The following is a 16,253-nucleotide window of genomic DNA, read 5'->3' as shown; positions in this document are numbered from 1 at the left end:
GAAAATGTCTTCAGTTGCATGAAAGGAGAGTCATGATCCAGTGTAATATAAATATATATATATATATATATATATATATACTGCCCTGTTGTGATTCCTCCAACTTTATTCAACTGTAGCTCTAAATCAGCGGAGAAATAACAAAGTTCTGCTAAACAAAGTTAATTTATTTATTGTATCTATTGGAAAGCTTTACCATATAACCTCCTAAGTATTGACTCGTCATGTATAGAAACAATGAAAATAAATGGAGCCGAGCTTTAAAAACAAATGGTTCATGTATTTGAAGTCACACACAAAGAAGCGTCCATAACAAATGAAAAGAAGAAACGGCACAGAGAGTTCTGAAAATAACTAAAAGGCCTTTAGTATTGGTATGAAAGCTGAACACTCATGAAAAACAAGATTGTGTGTCAACCGTGCTAAGCCTTTTAATTATACACAGCACATAGGGGGCCTTCAAATCTGTGGGAAGTAAACATGGCTTGATTTTTAAGGGGACTTTCAGCAAAGTACTTTAGTAGCCGCTGCCCTAATGCTTGTGCACGGACTCTTTTACTAACTAGCCAAAATGACCTCTAGGCTCAACACATGGAAACTGTGGTTGCAGTTTGCCAGAGGGAGCCGGGGGAAACAGTCAATGAAAAGGATGTTTTGGCTTTGGAGTCAGTTAACATCCTTCTTTTACCCCTCCTCTTTCTCCCTCCTGCTCTTCGCTCTCGTCTGCTGGTTGGAATCTGTAATTTGAAAAGCCCAAGGGAAATACCGAGGATATTCACATTTCAATTTCTTCTGCTGCCGTCATGTTCTCCAGTGAAATACTGTATGTTCTGGTTTCAAAAGTATAGACTTTGAAACTTTTGATCTCTTGCTTCACTCTTGTGCGTTGCTCCCACTTTGAGAAAACAACTCCACAGAGCCTCTGACAAACAATAAAGCATTTAAAAATTACAACTATAAGAAAAGCTGTTTGAAGAGAGTTGAAACTCAACTTCCCCCCCACAAAAAAACCCAAATTATTATGAAATCAGCCTCAAAGGAAGTATACATTGAGACAGAAAAGGAGGTCAAGTACATAACTTCATAAGACTTTTCTCCTTATTTTGTCCCAAGGACCTTAACTCCCCCTAAGCTCCTCCTCCCTGCCCCTCGGCCTTGTGGGTCCTGTCTCTGCTGATCAGGCCGCTCTGACTGGAAAAGCCTCTCGGGGGAATTTAACACAGCCGCCCAGCGCTGCCTTTCATGTGGTCTCCGCGCAATCCCTTTTATCTCTCAGCTACGCGCTTTACGACTCAGCGGCAGAGGAGAGAAAGAAGAAAAACCCTGCAAGTCCAGACCTGGTGTGGCGAGTATGAATACCACAGAAGCATTCTTGTGACAAAGGCGTTCAGAGGAACAACTTGTGAATTATATCGCTTAACAGCGAGGATAGGGAGCAATGTCTGGATGCTTGTAACAACAAATGCACTTTGTTCCTACTGTAGCCCATGTGAGCGCTCCCAAAATGTGCACAGATCCGTGGTCTCGGGGGATGAGGTAATGTTTGCTACCTGTACAATTATGAGCTCAACAGAGTTTGGTCATGGTCTAGTGAAAGCTGAACCTGGATAAACCATTTGAGAGAGATGATAGAAAGATCATTGTTTGTATAAAACAGCACACGCACATGCTGCCAGACAGAAGGGCAGGGCAGGCCGACACGCAGAAAGGCAGTGCATGTTTTCAGTGTTGTTGAAAAGTGTGTGAAGGCCTGGGTAATTTTAGGTGTGTACGAACCTGGTCGATGGCATCCGGATTCTCCGACACATCAAAGATGACGGCGGTGGCTCCCCGCTGCACGGCTCTCTTCGCCTGCACACACAGAACAAACATGAATCATTAGATGCATTCAACAAGAGTTCAAAGGGAAACGCTAGGGAAGGTATGATCGCAATGTGGAGATGTTAACATTCAGCCCACTAGGGGGAGTTCTCTGCCTAAGTGTAGATCATCGGGAATGAGCGAATGAGATGGAAAACAAACAGAAGTAAACAAGCTATTGATAACATTTGCTACAGGCACATATGGTCCATTTCTCTGAAGTCTTCATGGTGTAACATCTGCATCACATCAAGCTAATAGCATGACACAAACTAACACAGAGTCAAATGTGATGCAAATGTGCGTGACATGGAGTTAAAGTCATATTGAGTTCTGCTGTGCGCACTCAAGAAAGTTGAATAAAGTTTTCCAACAGCAACAAAAAAAAGTGAGCTTCTTTCATGTGAGAGCAGGGAGAGACATAGCACAGAGGTCTTTTGAAGACTTCTGCTAAAGGCAAAGGATAAGGGAAACGCTTAGATGTGCAGAAGTATCTCCATGTAGAATCCAAATTGGCTTCCCCTTGTTTGAAAAAAAATACAGAAAACTTTATCTTAGCTGCTGCTTCTCTCCCCTACGACTGCTTTTGATTCACGGCGCCCTATTTAGACACCGTTTTGATGTCTGCACTACACGATCTAAAATAGCGGGGCTGGGATCATATCCTGGTATTATCAAGTGCCCTTGGGTTCTTGCCAGTCCGCCTCATAACTAGAGGGAAGAGAGGTGGGGTGGGGGGGGGTGAAGATCAAAGTGACAATGTACATTGCTGTGACTTTGCTGCCGAGTGGCTGGAGAGTGTCATCGCTGGGCCCTGACAGAGGACACAGAGAGGGGAGGGGGTTTACTGGTGTGTGCGGGGGAGGCGCAATGGCTTTTTTCATAACATGTTGATCTCTGAGGTAACATGACTCAACAATGGCACGTTGAGCATGTTTTCTACATCTTTTGCCACGGTGTACACAGAAAAGACTCCAAGGTGTTGGTCTACCATTAGCTGCCAGATCAGCTTCACTGCTCCTCTAGTGTTTACATGGAGGCAGCGGGGAGATAACGTGTCAGTCCAAAATGTGTTGGCTCACAATCTTTGAATGGGTTCTGGTGACAGAGAAAGCCACAGCAAGTTACTCTACCTATTATTCACATTGTCAGACAGCCACATGTCCGTCATTACCTTTTATTGCGTTTTAGTTTCTGGCTTTCATTTTTCTGATAGATATTGGATCTGTAAAATTGCCACCTACCGCCCTGTGTTTGGAAAGTGACAGGTCGTTTTGACTGATCAACTTCAAATCCGTAATTAAATATAAGAACAGAAAATCCACCATGTCTGTCCAAAAAGTTGTAATTCTGATCCTTTTAGACATTTGTGTGACTTTGTCATAATATAGCATATGCCTCATGTTCTGGCTAAAAATGTGTTTTTGTGAAGTGACTGCAAATCAGTTTATTCTCGATTCCAAGTGGATTTTCACGGCAAATATTATATAATTTGTTTCCTCACGGCATTCCTGCAATATCGCTTTGTAGAGAATGGTACAGATTAATGGACATATGGAGGAACAACCAGAATACATAAAGCCTCCAGCTATGGCTATACTCATCACAGAGGCATAACCTTAACTCAATTGATTTTAATGATGTATCAGTAATATTTTAAAGACTGTCATAGAACGTGATGTATTAAATAATCCTGTTTCTTTTGACCATTTACCTGCAGTTTGGGTAAATATGATTCTGCTACTTTTTCAGCTGTGTTAGTACATGTCCAGCTGTTTGAAACTTATCAAAGTGCTAATTTCTTGTGCAGCTGAGGAAGTGTGATATGATCAAGATTTGTAAGTGTACATTTCATTTTTCCTTTTGATGGGTTGCAACATCATTTCCATACTCCATTTGTGTATTATGAGTCCTTAGAAAGATGTTATTTATTAAATATTCCTGTCCAAGAAGTAGCATGATGAGCTAGTTATCCATAGCAAGAAATAGCCCTAGAGGTGTTTGCTGTCTCCAGAATCAACAACTGTCAATAATGATTCTAAATATAGAATATGTTCAATTTTGTTCAACTAGCAACACACGTGCGTGGGTGTTCATCACTTCAGGTACTTTTGGTGGGACAACTTCTTCATGGACAAGTCGCAGCAGGAGAAAAAAAAGAAGCCAAGTAACAAAAGGCCTTTGATGTCAGGGGTGGCATGTGTACCCACAACTTTAAAATCAGCTTCAGGGAAATGTAAACACATCATGACTCTGAAGTATGTGTGCTACGTTAGAATTAGAGTCCCCCTCGGTTTAATCCACATACAAGATGTTTATAAATGTGACTTTCATAGCTCATTAAAGACTAATTAACCCTGCGAACGGATTCAATCTTTCCCAGCAGTGTATGAAAGCCTTGTCAAACAGTGAAACATTAAAACAGTGTTGAGCTATAAACACAAACTCTTCCAACTTTCTATTTCGTCCTGCCTCCTTTACATAAACTAACATCGCTCTTTTCTTTCTTCTTTCACTTCTTCTTCTACTCGGAAAGTTCAAAAGCAACGGGAGCGAATATCTTGCTCGGCTTTTCCCTCTCACCCAGTTTTTCTCTCAGCTCCACACTGCCAGGCTCCAGCCCCCATTTAATTCAGCACAAGTCTGCTCCTTTGATGTTAGCTCTCCCAGTAAATAATTAATAGCTCTTGGTAAGACGCTTCAAGAAGAAAGAGATCTCCCTCCGAAAGAATCTCCACTCGGGGCAGGCCTGCGCTGCAGTGCAGGGACTTGCCCGACGACAACAAAAATGCCCCCACAGGCAAACTGGTTCTCTTAAAAACATGACACATCTCCTTCCCAACTCCATACAAAACGACAACCCTGGACACCAAAGGCAGGGTATTGCTTTGTGATAGGTAATGTACATTCTTCAGACTTTGTGATGTTGCTGAAAAGTGAACAGTTTAAAGTTTAAACGGTTTACTTCACTGACTCAAACTGGCTGCAGAATGTCAAATGGCTGAAGTTCTTGTATTACTAAGTAAAAAGGTTAAGACAATTCCATCCGCTGCAGCAAACTTAAAAAAAACAAAGATCAATAAGACGCTAAAGACTTTCATTCACACCAGTTTCATATAGATTTAACAGGAATTTCAAGAGAGTCTTAGATTTCATACGAGGGGCAGATTTTGATCATTTAAGGGATCCAATATTACAAGCTGTGGTGTAATGTAACCAAGTACTCTACTTTAGATACAAATGGAGGTACTTGTACTTTACTTGAGTATTTTCACATAACTTTATACTTTTACTGCACTACATTTTGTGGGCAAATGTACAAATAGTTCCAATACCGAGGGTTGCAAGATACTTGCAACCCTCGGTATTGGAACTACCAAACTTTATACAAAGTAATTCAAACTAGCTCTGCCTCCATCAGCTACAACAGTATATGTATTTGTTCAAATGCAACATTCAGATGATGTCATTTATCATACTATATCCCTCACTGCAGCCATGTAACTGCAGTGAGGGATATGATGAATACTTTTTTACTTGTTGAGAGCATTAATTAATATAATTGAATTATAATGATGTACTCAAAGCTTAGTCATTACTGTCTGTTGTAATTGATTAGTAGAAAAAAAAAGTAAATTGTTCAGCCAAGTAGTAGGATTCAAATTTTATTCAACATCCCCCTTAAAAGAAATTGAAGGTGCAATCTCTCAGAAGTAAGAGGCAAATGGAAGTACGACGAAGGCAAGAGTCATTGACCTTCTCCTCACATCCTACGATAATTGCTCATAAGTAAGTTGAACTCTCCACCTGAACTGCAGGCTCTGGGCTGGGGTGGGGGTGTGGGGGTGTTCCCAGGTACTTTACAAGACTGCTGGCTAAACACACTTCCTGCTGGCTCCGAGGCACGAGAATTAGGAGTACAATCTTCCCTGGGTGAAGGAAAAACCACAGCAGAAAGTACTGAGAACCCAGTCTAGACACTAGGAAAATGAAAGCTATGTTTAGCATCCCGGAGTAAGCCTGCCAGCTTGTAAGATCTGAGGCAGAGGAATTCTCACTCGACTGGAAAGAGACTTTTTCTTAGTGCGGCGCTCACTCCGTCGTGGCTGGAGGATTCTTATATTATCACATCAGGGCACCTCTCCATACGCAGGGGACACGGGAGGTTATCTGCAGACGCCGGGTGCACCTGGATTACACCTGCAACATCTGGCTCACACATAGTTCCTCCATCACATCACTCTTCTTCTTCTCTGATTCCCTCCTTCCTCGTGGCTCCTCCTCCTCCTCTTCATGCTTTCCTTTCCCTCTCTCTCTTGCTCTGCACTGCTATAATTAAGGCAATTAAGTCTTCAGAAGACTCTGCACTGCTATTATGCTGTAATTTCATGTTGCCTCCTGGCTTTACGGTTTATTAAAAGATAAAGGCATACTTTTCTCCCATGGATTTTCTTATATGTGGTCCCCTTTTTTTTCTTCTCTCCTTCCTCACTCACTCTCAGTGCAGGCATGTGTGCCAAGACATTATTTACATTCAACTAAAATAAAATGAAGTTCTCAACGTGGCTGTGCGTCATCTGATTGGAAGCTCGTGCAGCCCGGGGAAGTTTGAAGCGACTGTACAAATTGTACTTTTTGCACATGAAGTCATCTGTGTTATCTTGACATCTTCATCAACAGGATTTAGTCATTTCACGAAGCACATTACTCATCATCCTCCTGGTATCCTACCGTTTGATGTTAACACTTGGCTGACAGACTGGTAATCTGTCATAACATTTTACTCTGTTTACAGATACTTGACATAATCGTATTGGCTCTGTTAGTTATAATCAACTGGTTTCACACCCTCGCCCTGCTGGAGCTGCTACCTGCTGTGTCACGAAAACTTGCAAAATTCTTGTTCCCACATAAACACTGTCCTGAAACCATTTACAATGTGAACTGAAATAACCTTGTTGAGCTTAATCCTTCCAATAACTTTTTCATGATTCCCCTTCCACTCGTATTAAAGGTTTTGACCAGCTGCCAAGAAATGTCACTCCTGAATTGCAGATTAAAAGGCGGCGAAAATAAATAAAGAAACTCTTTGGTCAGTGTGTTTTCTCTCTTCACCTTCCCAAACATTTGAACTTTGCCATATTCCTGTTTAATATTAATTTAAATGCTTTTAAGCCCCCGGCTGGAATATTTAACACAAGTCCCAGGACGTCTGAGGCACCGTTTCTCGAGCTGCATAAAACATGTTTACGAAGCACATAAAAAAATCCACTTTTGTGTCGCACCGGCAGAGGAGTGAGGCTGCCAAGCCTCCTCGAGATCCTCTCTGTGTCGGCCGCTTTCATATAAACGGACAGTTTACCGAACGTAAACACACAGGGGAAAGAATCACTTGAAGCTCTCAGTGAGCTCAGGGACCGCCATTAATATCAAACGGCAGATGAGAGGCGAGGTCAGGAAGGGAACGCAGAACTCTTTAGAGAGTGTTGCGTTCAGTTTGAGACGTGTTCAATGAGACGAAGATTTTAAGGTTGAAGCAGGATCAATCAATTTCCAAGAGAGTGCTTCTGAAAAAGTAACATTTTCTTCACCAGTTAGTCGCTAACCTGTCTGTTTGCTGTTTGGTGCCAGTAGGTAGTGAAAATGTCAAACTAGTATTTTCCAAATTCATATTTAACCACATGAATGCCTCAAGCAACACACCTTGTCACCTGTCTTTGCATCATGTGGTGAAAAAGGTGCAGCAAGTGTGAGCCACACTTCTAAACATTTAAACCTGTCATAAAGGTAATTGAATCATCAGATACAAACTGCGCCTGCTATACTGCATACAGGACTGTGTATACAAATACTTTTTAAAGCTGGCATTACAGGATAAATAATCTTGTTCATGTATTGTTTGATTCAAATCCAAATGTTGCTGATGTTATGCTTTTCATGCTAATGGTTGCTTAGATATCTCAGGTATTGAAAGTACATTTCTATCAGTAGTAGTTCAAAGATAGACCTATAGGTTAGGCTTGGGCATCTTGTCTCATAATGGAGGGGTTTGTGGGTAAACTGCACCCCAGAGAGGGGAAATGAGATAGAGAGAAAGAGAGAGATTTGGGGCGGATGAAATTACATCACTATCAGACAAAGACAGGGCCCGCCCCAGGTACACTGACCCCTGACCCGGCTCTGTGCTGTACATCATGTACATGACCAGCCAGCATACACAAATGCACACTGACACAGGAAGTAATGACTAGCTGTGCCACTGTGTTGCCATCCCTGAAAGAAAAAAATCAGTTCCCATGGGTGAAGTATCTTCTTTCCACTGGCTTAAATCCCCAAATGGGACACAGAGATGTGAGACAAACAGAAAAAGAAGAGCTTGCTCCACTTTGAAACCATTTTCTTTTAAGTAGGGAAATGTCTTTCAGATAGAGGCCATTTTCTGGAATGGTGTGAGAAGCCTTTTTTTTAAAAAGGTGGAAATGTCAGCTATGGGGGGAAGGAACTCTAGGGTACAAAAACAACACATCAGAAGAGTTTTCCTACAATGATGCTTCTACCGTCATCTAGCTCCAAGTGGATATATCTTTAAAAGCTCTAAAATATTTCTGACAAACCAGTCAGCACCACCGACCCGACCCCCTCCACTGCCAACTCTGTCTCTGCCTCAGCGCACAATGTGGGGTGGCCATTCACCCACTATTGCATAACCAGAATTATACAAGAGAACTGTGCTATGAAAATGTGTGTGTGTGTGTGTGTGTGTGTGTGTGTGTGTGTGTGTGTGTGTGTGTGTGTGTGTGTGTGTGTGTGTGTGTGTGTGTGTGTGTGTGTGTGTGTGTACCTCTGAGGGGGCCTGCCAGTGGACCTTGGCAAAAGGCCGGCCCCATTAAAGGGTGGAGAGAGTGAGGTGTACTGGGGAGCAATCCCTTGTTATGAGAGCCATATATTATATATAGACTCCCTTTCATACTCCTGTATATTCATATTTAATGAAAATGTCAAATGTGTCCTTAAATCCAAGTTTTTAAACCTTTAACTCCAGGTCAAGATCATACTATTCTTTACTTATTCTTTGGTGAGATTGCTCCTGATTTAAGTTACATGTTTGCCATTGTATTTCCTTCACAAGCGGCGCCTGGTGTCTTTTGTTCAATCGTATTGAGAAAAATGCAAGACACATTGAGTTCATCCTCTTAAAAAACACATATGTACTGTAGTGTATTGTAATGACTTATTTCTAAATATTTTTGAAATAGCTCACAAATAGGAGCCTGAGGCTACTGAATCCTTAAACAGAGCTGATAGTGGAAGTAGCGTAGAAGTCAGCCATCCTGCTTCCTCTTATCTCTTTGGAGAATTGCATAAGAACAGAACAGAACAGATCGAGAACGGCCAATGGAGGCAGGTTGTGACAAAATGTATGAGCTGTTGTACAAAAGAGCATTTCATTCATCCTGCAATTTGGTAGGTGTTATAAGATGTCAGAGCAACATGAGTTTACAAAGAGATTAAATCAGATAATTCACTTTAGTCTTTGATTTATGTATATATAAAGGAAACTTGAGCTTATTTCAGAAGCTTGTTAAAGCAAGAATGTACTACTCTTGGAGGATCATGAACACATTAAAACCTTTTTTGGTACAACAAAACCAAACTTTTCCGGCCAAAATCAGGGCTATGAAACAAAGAGATATTTCTGAAACATTTAAACACTTATCATGTAGTGGCAATGAAGAAGGATTTCTCAGGAAACACTTTGGTTTTTATTCAAATAAGACTATTTTAGAACTATAATTGAGTTGTGGGTTCAATGTGTCTATCCTATCCTTTCCAGGGCACGAGTTTTGATGATAAAATGAAACGCCCCGTGAAGATACGATAAATAAAACATGAGTGATGAGGCTCATGTGCGGGGCTCAAAGTTCTTGTAATTTAAACATTTTTCTTTTTCTAAATATACATGCTTGTTGTGAGCCACATGCAGCATTTCCTGTCTCTCCCTGGTTGGATGTCTTGTGGCGTCAGACGCGCACTCTTACACAAACACAGATGCAAACGTATTGACTCAGACCGCCGCTAATCAAGGAGCCTTTGATTTCTTTCTGCTCTCGCTGCCCACTGCTCTGCCCTGCCGAGACCAAACACTGGGGCCGGAGGAATGGACAACCGCTAATTAAATTTCCTCTACGTTCCTCTCCATCCCTCCCATGTTGTTTTTCTTACCGGTTTCGGGCTCTGGCCCTTTGTGATTCACAGGAAAATAAACATGCTTTCCGGCTAGGGACAAAAATACCACTTTTTTAAGTGCTTCTTCTCCACCTAGTGTCTATACTAGGGTTTGGACGAAAGTAACAGGAAGTCTTGGTTAAAAAATGATAAGCGATAACCATGACTTAATCTGTTGTGATTAGACTTACTTTGAGGCAAAAAGTCTTTCATGTTTCTCTGGGAATTGCATTCAAAGGAAAGCACATAAGACATACTAATGCATGCATGTGTGATTAGTGATGTACAGGGTAAGACATTTTAAAATATATTTTTTTCTTCTCAGGTCTTAAAAGGATAACCTGAATTAAAAGTGCTGAAAAATCTGAATTACCAGTTTTCATTAGATGATAACTGCCATGCAAAGAGAGAAACATTGAATGCGTTTGGAGAAAGTAAAGATAAGCGTAACACTAGATGTGTATACCTGCTGCAAGTCTCCTGGCACATAATAGATCAAGTGCTTTTCAACCTTTAAAGATAGTTGAAGATAGCCTTAAATGAAAACAATAGATCAAATAGGTTTAAAAGATGTAAGGCAGTTTGAGAGAGAAGTAAACAAAGGTTGTCTTATTGTAAAATATACAGTATTTGCTGTTAAGATTAAACCTGGAGTTTCTCATTTTTCATCTTTGTCTTTAATGTCACTGACTGCAGCGGTAGCAGCCCTCCATCTGTTTCCTCACACGATGCATTAAGGCGCGTCATTGAACGTACGTAACGCTCAGAGCCCGACATACCATAGTAACGAGCATAAATTGAAAGTGTACAAATATGCTTCAAGTAGCGCATGTGAACAGCTTGACCAAAACGCAAGCCGTTAGACAACCTTTCTATATAGCTTTGATTAAAATAAGCTAATATTTCCTGCTTTCAAACTCTTACACAGCTTCACCTGCTATTGACCACTGATATGATTGACAGCTGACATGACTGACAGATAGCTACATGCATGTTGATTAACATTACTATACATTCAGACACTTTAACCACAAAGTGTAACCCTGACTAAGGTTTAACTGGCATGTCTGAGTCTTACGTTAACTACTACAAAGTTAAACGGCTACATAGCAGTATTTGTGGTTCAATTTAATCAGGATGTTAAGGTGTGAACATGCACTCTAATACAAATGTAGTTTAGCTGAGGCATCTGTTTACGCGGACACTTCTCTCCTTCCCTTAATTTGTTTTTTTCTCTAATCTCTCTCTGCCTTGAAGCTGCTTGAGGAGACCATGTCCCTGCTTGTATGAAAGAGAAGTGTCTCTCTCTCGTAATACTGCTGTTGGTGGAGGGGAGCTCTTTCCCTGGGCAAACAAGGCAGAGCAGGTCAGGACTCGGCCCTATTACCCCCATTTTGCCTGTTTTCTTGGTAGAACCTCGTACCTCCTGCTGTGCAGTCTCCCTGGCAGTGAGCAAGCAGAGGAGACTGACCTGACCTCAGTTTTTTGTTTCATTCCAGAAGAGAAACATGGGGAACAAGTTATGGAAAAGAAGCTGACAGATATATAATACAGAAAATCTCATGCTTTATAAAGACAGGATGAACGTGGAGCAAAAGGAGAAGCCCAATTAAAAAGCTTGTACTGCGTTTAAAAATAATGAGTGTCAACTTAGTCTTTAACTCTAAATTCAATTTAGGATGGCGTCATTTGTATTCCATGCCTTCTTCTCAGAACCGTAAGGCCATTTGGGTGTTTTATGCTTTTAGTTGCTAATGTAGCCTGTGTCTGGTAAACGTACTTTCTTACTCTTTAATTTTCCAACTTGAAGTCAACAACCTAATGCTGCCTCAAGTGACATCACTCCCCCTTATAATCACATATGACAATGCTTCTCACATTTTCAAAACACAAGTCTAAAGGAGTCAGGAGATGGTTGACAGAAAAGCAGAAGAAAAAATATACTATCTTTCTTCTTTTCAAGATCAGGCATATTTGTCCTGGCTTTTAGTTCTCATGACTAGATTTTACTTTTGTACTACAGGCCTCTTTAAAATATTCATCAACACTGCATGACAGTTTTCGTAGGTTGAGATGGCAACAAGTATGGTTCAACAAAAATGGTGAACTGCCAGCTGAGTTCATCTCTTCAACGATCACAGCAAGTACCTTTTCTCTTTGCTGTGTCCCAATAAAGATAACAGCAGGGCAGGAAATAACTGTAGCTGTAAATTTAAATCATTCATCTACTCCTTATAACACCTCATTGTTTTCTTATCTCAACCAGTCATCTCTCTATTACAGTATCTCTGTCACCAGAAATGATACACCAACTAGCAGATCATATACATATTAACACCCCTACAATCTGAAAGACAGTTACTTTGCAATTTAGGACTGAGAAAACAAAAAACAATATTCTAATGCAAGTTATTCAAAGACTTAGGAAGTAACACTCATACTGACAACTGACATCCACCTGTCAAAGAAAAATGCAATTTTTGTTTTTTGGTCTCGAATAAACAATGATAATGTTGTGCCAGGTGCACTCCCCTTCCTCTCACTATCTTAATGCTACTCTCTTTTTTCTTCTTCCATTACGACACACACACACACACACACACACACACACACACACACACACACACACACACACACACACACACACACACACACACACACACACACACACACACACACACACACACACACACACACACACACACACACACACACACACACACACACACACACACACACACACACACACACACACACACACACACACACACACACACACACACACACACACACACACACACACACACACACACACACACACACACACACACACACACACATTTTCACCCCCGCTAACCCTCCAGTGGAGGAATCATCTGTAGTGGGAAGAGGCATCAGATTAGCCGCGCGGGGACCAGGGGGCTTCAGTTTCCAGCTTTCGTGCCAGGCCGTGGGCCCGAGCCTTAAAGACAACATGGCCCTGACACACACAGCGGGCTGCGGGACACCAGGATTCTCATGCACACAAGCACATTCCCCCACAAAGCAGCAGGCTTAGACAGAGATGAAGAGAGAAAATATGGGGCTTTGGTTGACGTGGGTGGATGTCTGGTTCTATCTTTTTTTAAGATCTACTTTTTCCACGGCACATCTTTGATCCCAACTTCTCTAGATGCAGTTTGACAGACGGGAGAGCTTTAGTTTTGGCTTGTGTATGAATTCCAAATAACAATTGTGGTTGAAAATAAACGCATGGGTGTGGTAAAATAAAAATAAAAGAAACATCTCTCACTTTCCTCTCTTCTTCTCCCCTCTTTCTGTATTTACTTCAATCACCCTCACTGTCTCTCCCTCCATCTCTCCCTCATTTTAAGTCCCCAGGGCTCCTTTCTTCTCTCTTTAAATAGGGGCCTGAGCTGTGAAGTCTAATAATGGTCATTTGGCCTCCCATTGAAAGCTGGGTAATTCGGCCCAGGGACGGCTCACTTTGAGCCACATGACACAAGGAGCTTCCCAGTGACCATGGAAACGAGCGCAGTGGGATCCTGGGTCCCTTCAAGCGCCGTGAAACGTGGTGAAGAAGTGATTTAGGAGAGGGACTTGTTGGCGGGGGGAGTTGAGGTTCGGGATTGAAGTATAGGAAGGTGGGTGAGGGTTCCATCACAGACTGAGAGAGGGGGTGGAGAGAGGGAGAGAGAGAGAGAGGCCCGATCCTGGTCAAACCTCTCCCGACACCCCGCCAAAATAATATCAGCAAGTTGAGGCGTACACAAACATGAAAGGAGAGCCCAAGAGGCAGGCCCCCCGAGTGCTCCATGCTTCATAAGCCCCCCCCCCTCCATACTTTCTCTTCTTTCTCCCTGCTGCTCCTCCGCTTCTTTTTGGTTTTCTCTTTCTATCCCTCCCTCTGGGCAGTGGTGTTTGAAGGCATTTGTTCAGGGGGTTTGGGGCAGGTGGAGAGGAAGCTTAAGAGTTAGCTTCTGCATTTTACTCTATACACACAGCTAGAATGCTCTTTGCTTAGGTGGGGTTTTGGTTTTGTATTGCTTATATTTCATTTTTTTCTTGATTTGTGGCACCAAGGAACTTGTGAATACCTGTGATATGAGGGCAGATCTCATCAAACCTTTTTTATCCGGGATTGTGGGAAACTGTATTTCGATCGCTCTGTCTGTACACACAAACTGAAAGATTGACAATAAAGTTGACTTTGACTTGAATGCTCCCTTAAAGGCCCGGACACACCAAGCCGACACCAAAGAACTGACACAGACGGACCCCTGACTGTTGTGTCGCCTCGCGTCTCTGCGTCTTGGCCATGTGTCGCACTGGAACACACAGCAAAGACTCAGCCGACGGCCAAGAAGCACGTACGAACTGCGCATGAGTGAGTGGCAATAACTCTCCTTACCAGCAGGCGGCGGTAGTGTGTATTCATCATTCAAAAGAGGCAACCGGAAGACAGACTGCGTGATACACCGAGAGAAGAAGAACAGACTGCGTGATATAAACAAACAACATATAGCGTGTGCGTTCCATTTTCCCTCTACAGCCAGAAGCTCATGGGGCTTTCCCGAACCTGTGTCGAGAGCTGGAGTTCAATGAAATCTCAGATTTGCCTTCTTAATAGTTTGTTTGGGTCCTTCACTTCCGTTTCCCTTCTCATGCACTGATTCTCTTGCTGAACAGCCAATCAGAGTGATTTATTTTGCCGACAGCCTTTGGCCGACTGCCCCCCGGGCAACATGTTGAATCGGTGGGTTTTCGGCCGAAAAGGTGTCGGCATGGCTGAAAAGACACAACGGTGTGGGACACACTAATCTGAGTAGGGCGTGTCGACGCTCATCGTCGGCCTGATGCCCATCGACGGCCAAAATCGGCTTGGTGTGTCCGGGCCTTAATAAAGAAAAAGGGGGAAAATGTTTTTTGTAAAACCTGTGTATGTCACAAAACGTATTTAAATTGCAGACCAAATGAGCACATTCTTTTAGTAAGGGATGAAATGGAGTAAAATTGAAATGGAGAACGTTTATATCTGACTGGCAGAACTCTATCATTATACACATTACAACTGAAAATGCAGTGATTTGAACAACCCAAAATTGACTTTCAATTTTTTCACTCAACTGAGAGGCCTTGCATTTTTAGCACAGGCATAGGGGGATAATTGTCTTCAATATCCTGTATCTTTGTGCTCGACAATGAAAAGATGTCTTTTAAAAACTCTCAGGGAAAAGAACAAGCCTTTTCTGTATTGAACAAAAGCAGCCGTTAAGAATCAATCACCTTTGTGGCTTGACTGCAATTTAACAAAACACAATGGAGGCTGCAGAGTGTAAAAACTACAGCAATTTTATTTCTGTTATCATGGCTCTTTGCTCGACTAAAGTCTTTGCAGAGAGTGAAGGAGAAAAGCATGAAAAAGTGAGAAGAGAGTGGTGAGCAATACGGTGAGTCATTCTGCAGTCAGCATCACAACACAAGCTGATCTGTGTTATAGTTCTTCTTATCCAGACTGAAAAACAGTTGATGAGCTAATGCACACATGTATATGCACAACAACAAATACAACCACTGATCAGACAATCAAGCTGCCCATGAATGCCAACACGCTGTATTAGAAGAGGTCTGAAAACCATGCCAAAATGCAGCCAGCATTGAAGCTTCTTTACAACAAGTCCTGCGGCTTAACACCTAAGTGGCATTGCTGTGGCCTCGGGACGACCTCGAGCACACACCTGAGTGTGTAGGACAGCTAACCTGGCCGCAGGCTTGGAGCCAGTCGCCCGCAATATCACACTCCTCTGTCTGTTGCCAGGTCTTTCTTTTAAAGCAGGTCTCTCTCTTCTTCAGACGCATGCACACTTTCTATATCCCCGTCAACCTATCAGACACACATACAAACACACATACTACACTACACCCTCCCTGCAGCTCTGGCTGAGATGCCAGACACAGTTAGAGTCCAAAAACCACTTAGCACTAAGACGCAGCAGCTGTTTGCTCTGGTCTGCTGTCCCATAGTGCCAACTTGAGGGCCACGGTAGAAAAGGACACACTGACACACTCCTCTGCCATCTCGCATTGTTCCATGGCAACTGCGGTTTTAGGATTATGTATTAATGAGAGTCAAAGAAAGATGATACACTTGTTATGGTTTTGGGCCT

At 42.3% G+C, this 16,253-nt stretch overlaps 1 protein-coding gene across 1 annotated transcript in view; it reads right to left on the bottom strand.

Annotated features, from left to right (window-relative positions):
- The window catches only part of znrf3 (zinc and ring finger 3), a 67,449-nt gene that overhangs the window by 8,988 nt on the left and 42,208 nt on the right, over positions 1-16,253 (bottom strand). The window contains 1 exon segment of the mRNA XM_079689196.1: positions 1,777-1,851. Coding sequence (XP_079545322.1) covers positions 1,777-1,851 — 75 coding nt within the window.

This window comes from Notothenia rossii, assembly GCF_949606895.1.
Source record: "Notothenia rossii genome assembly, chromosome: 6".
NCBI lineage: Eukaryota > Metazoa > Chordata > Actinopteri > Perciformes > Nototheniidae > Notothenia > Notothenia rossii.
This window is presented reverse-complemented; position numbering and strand designations above follow the sequence as displayed.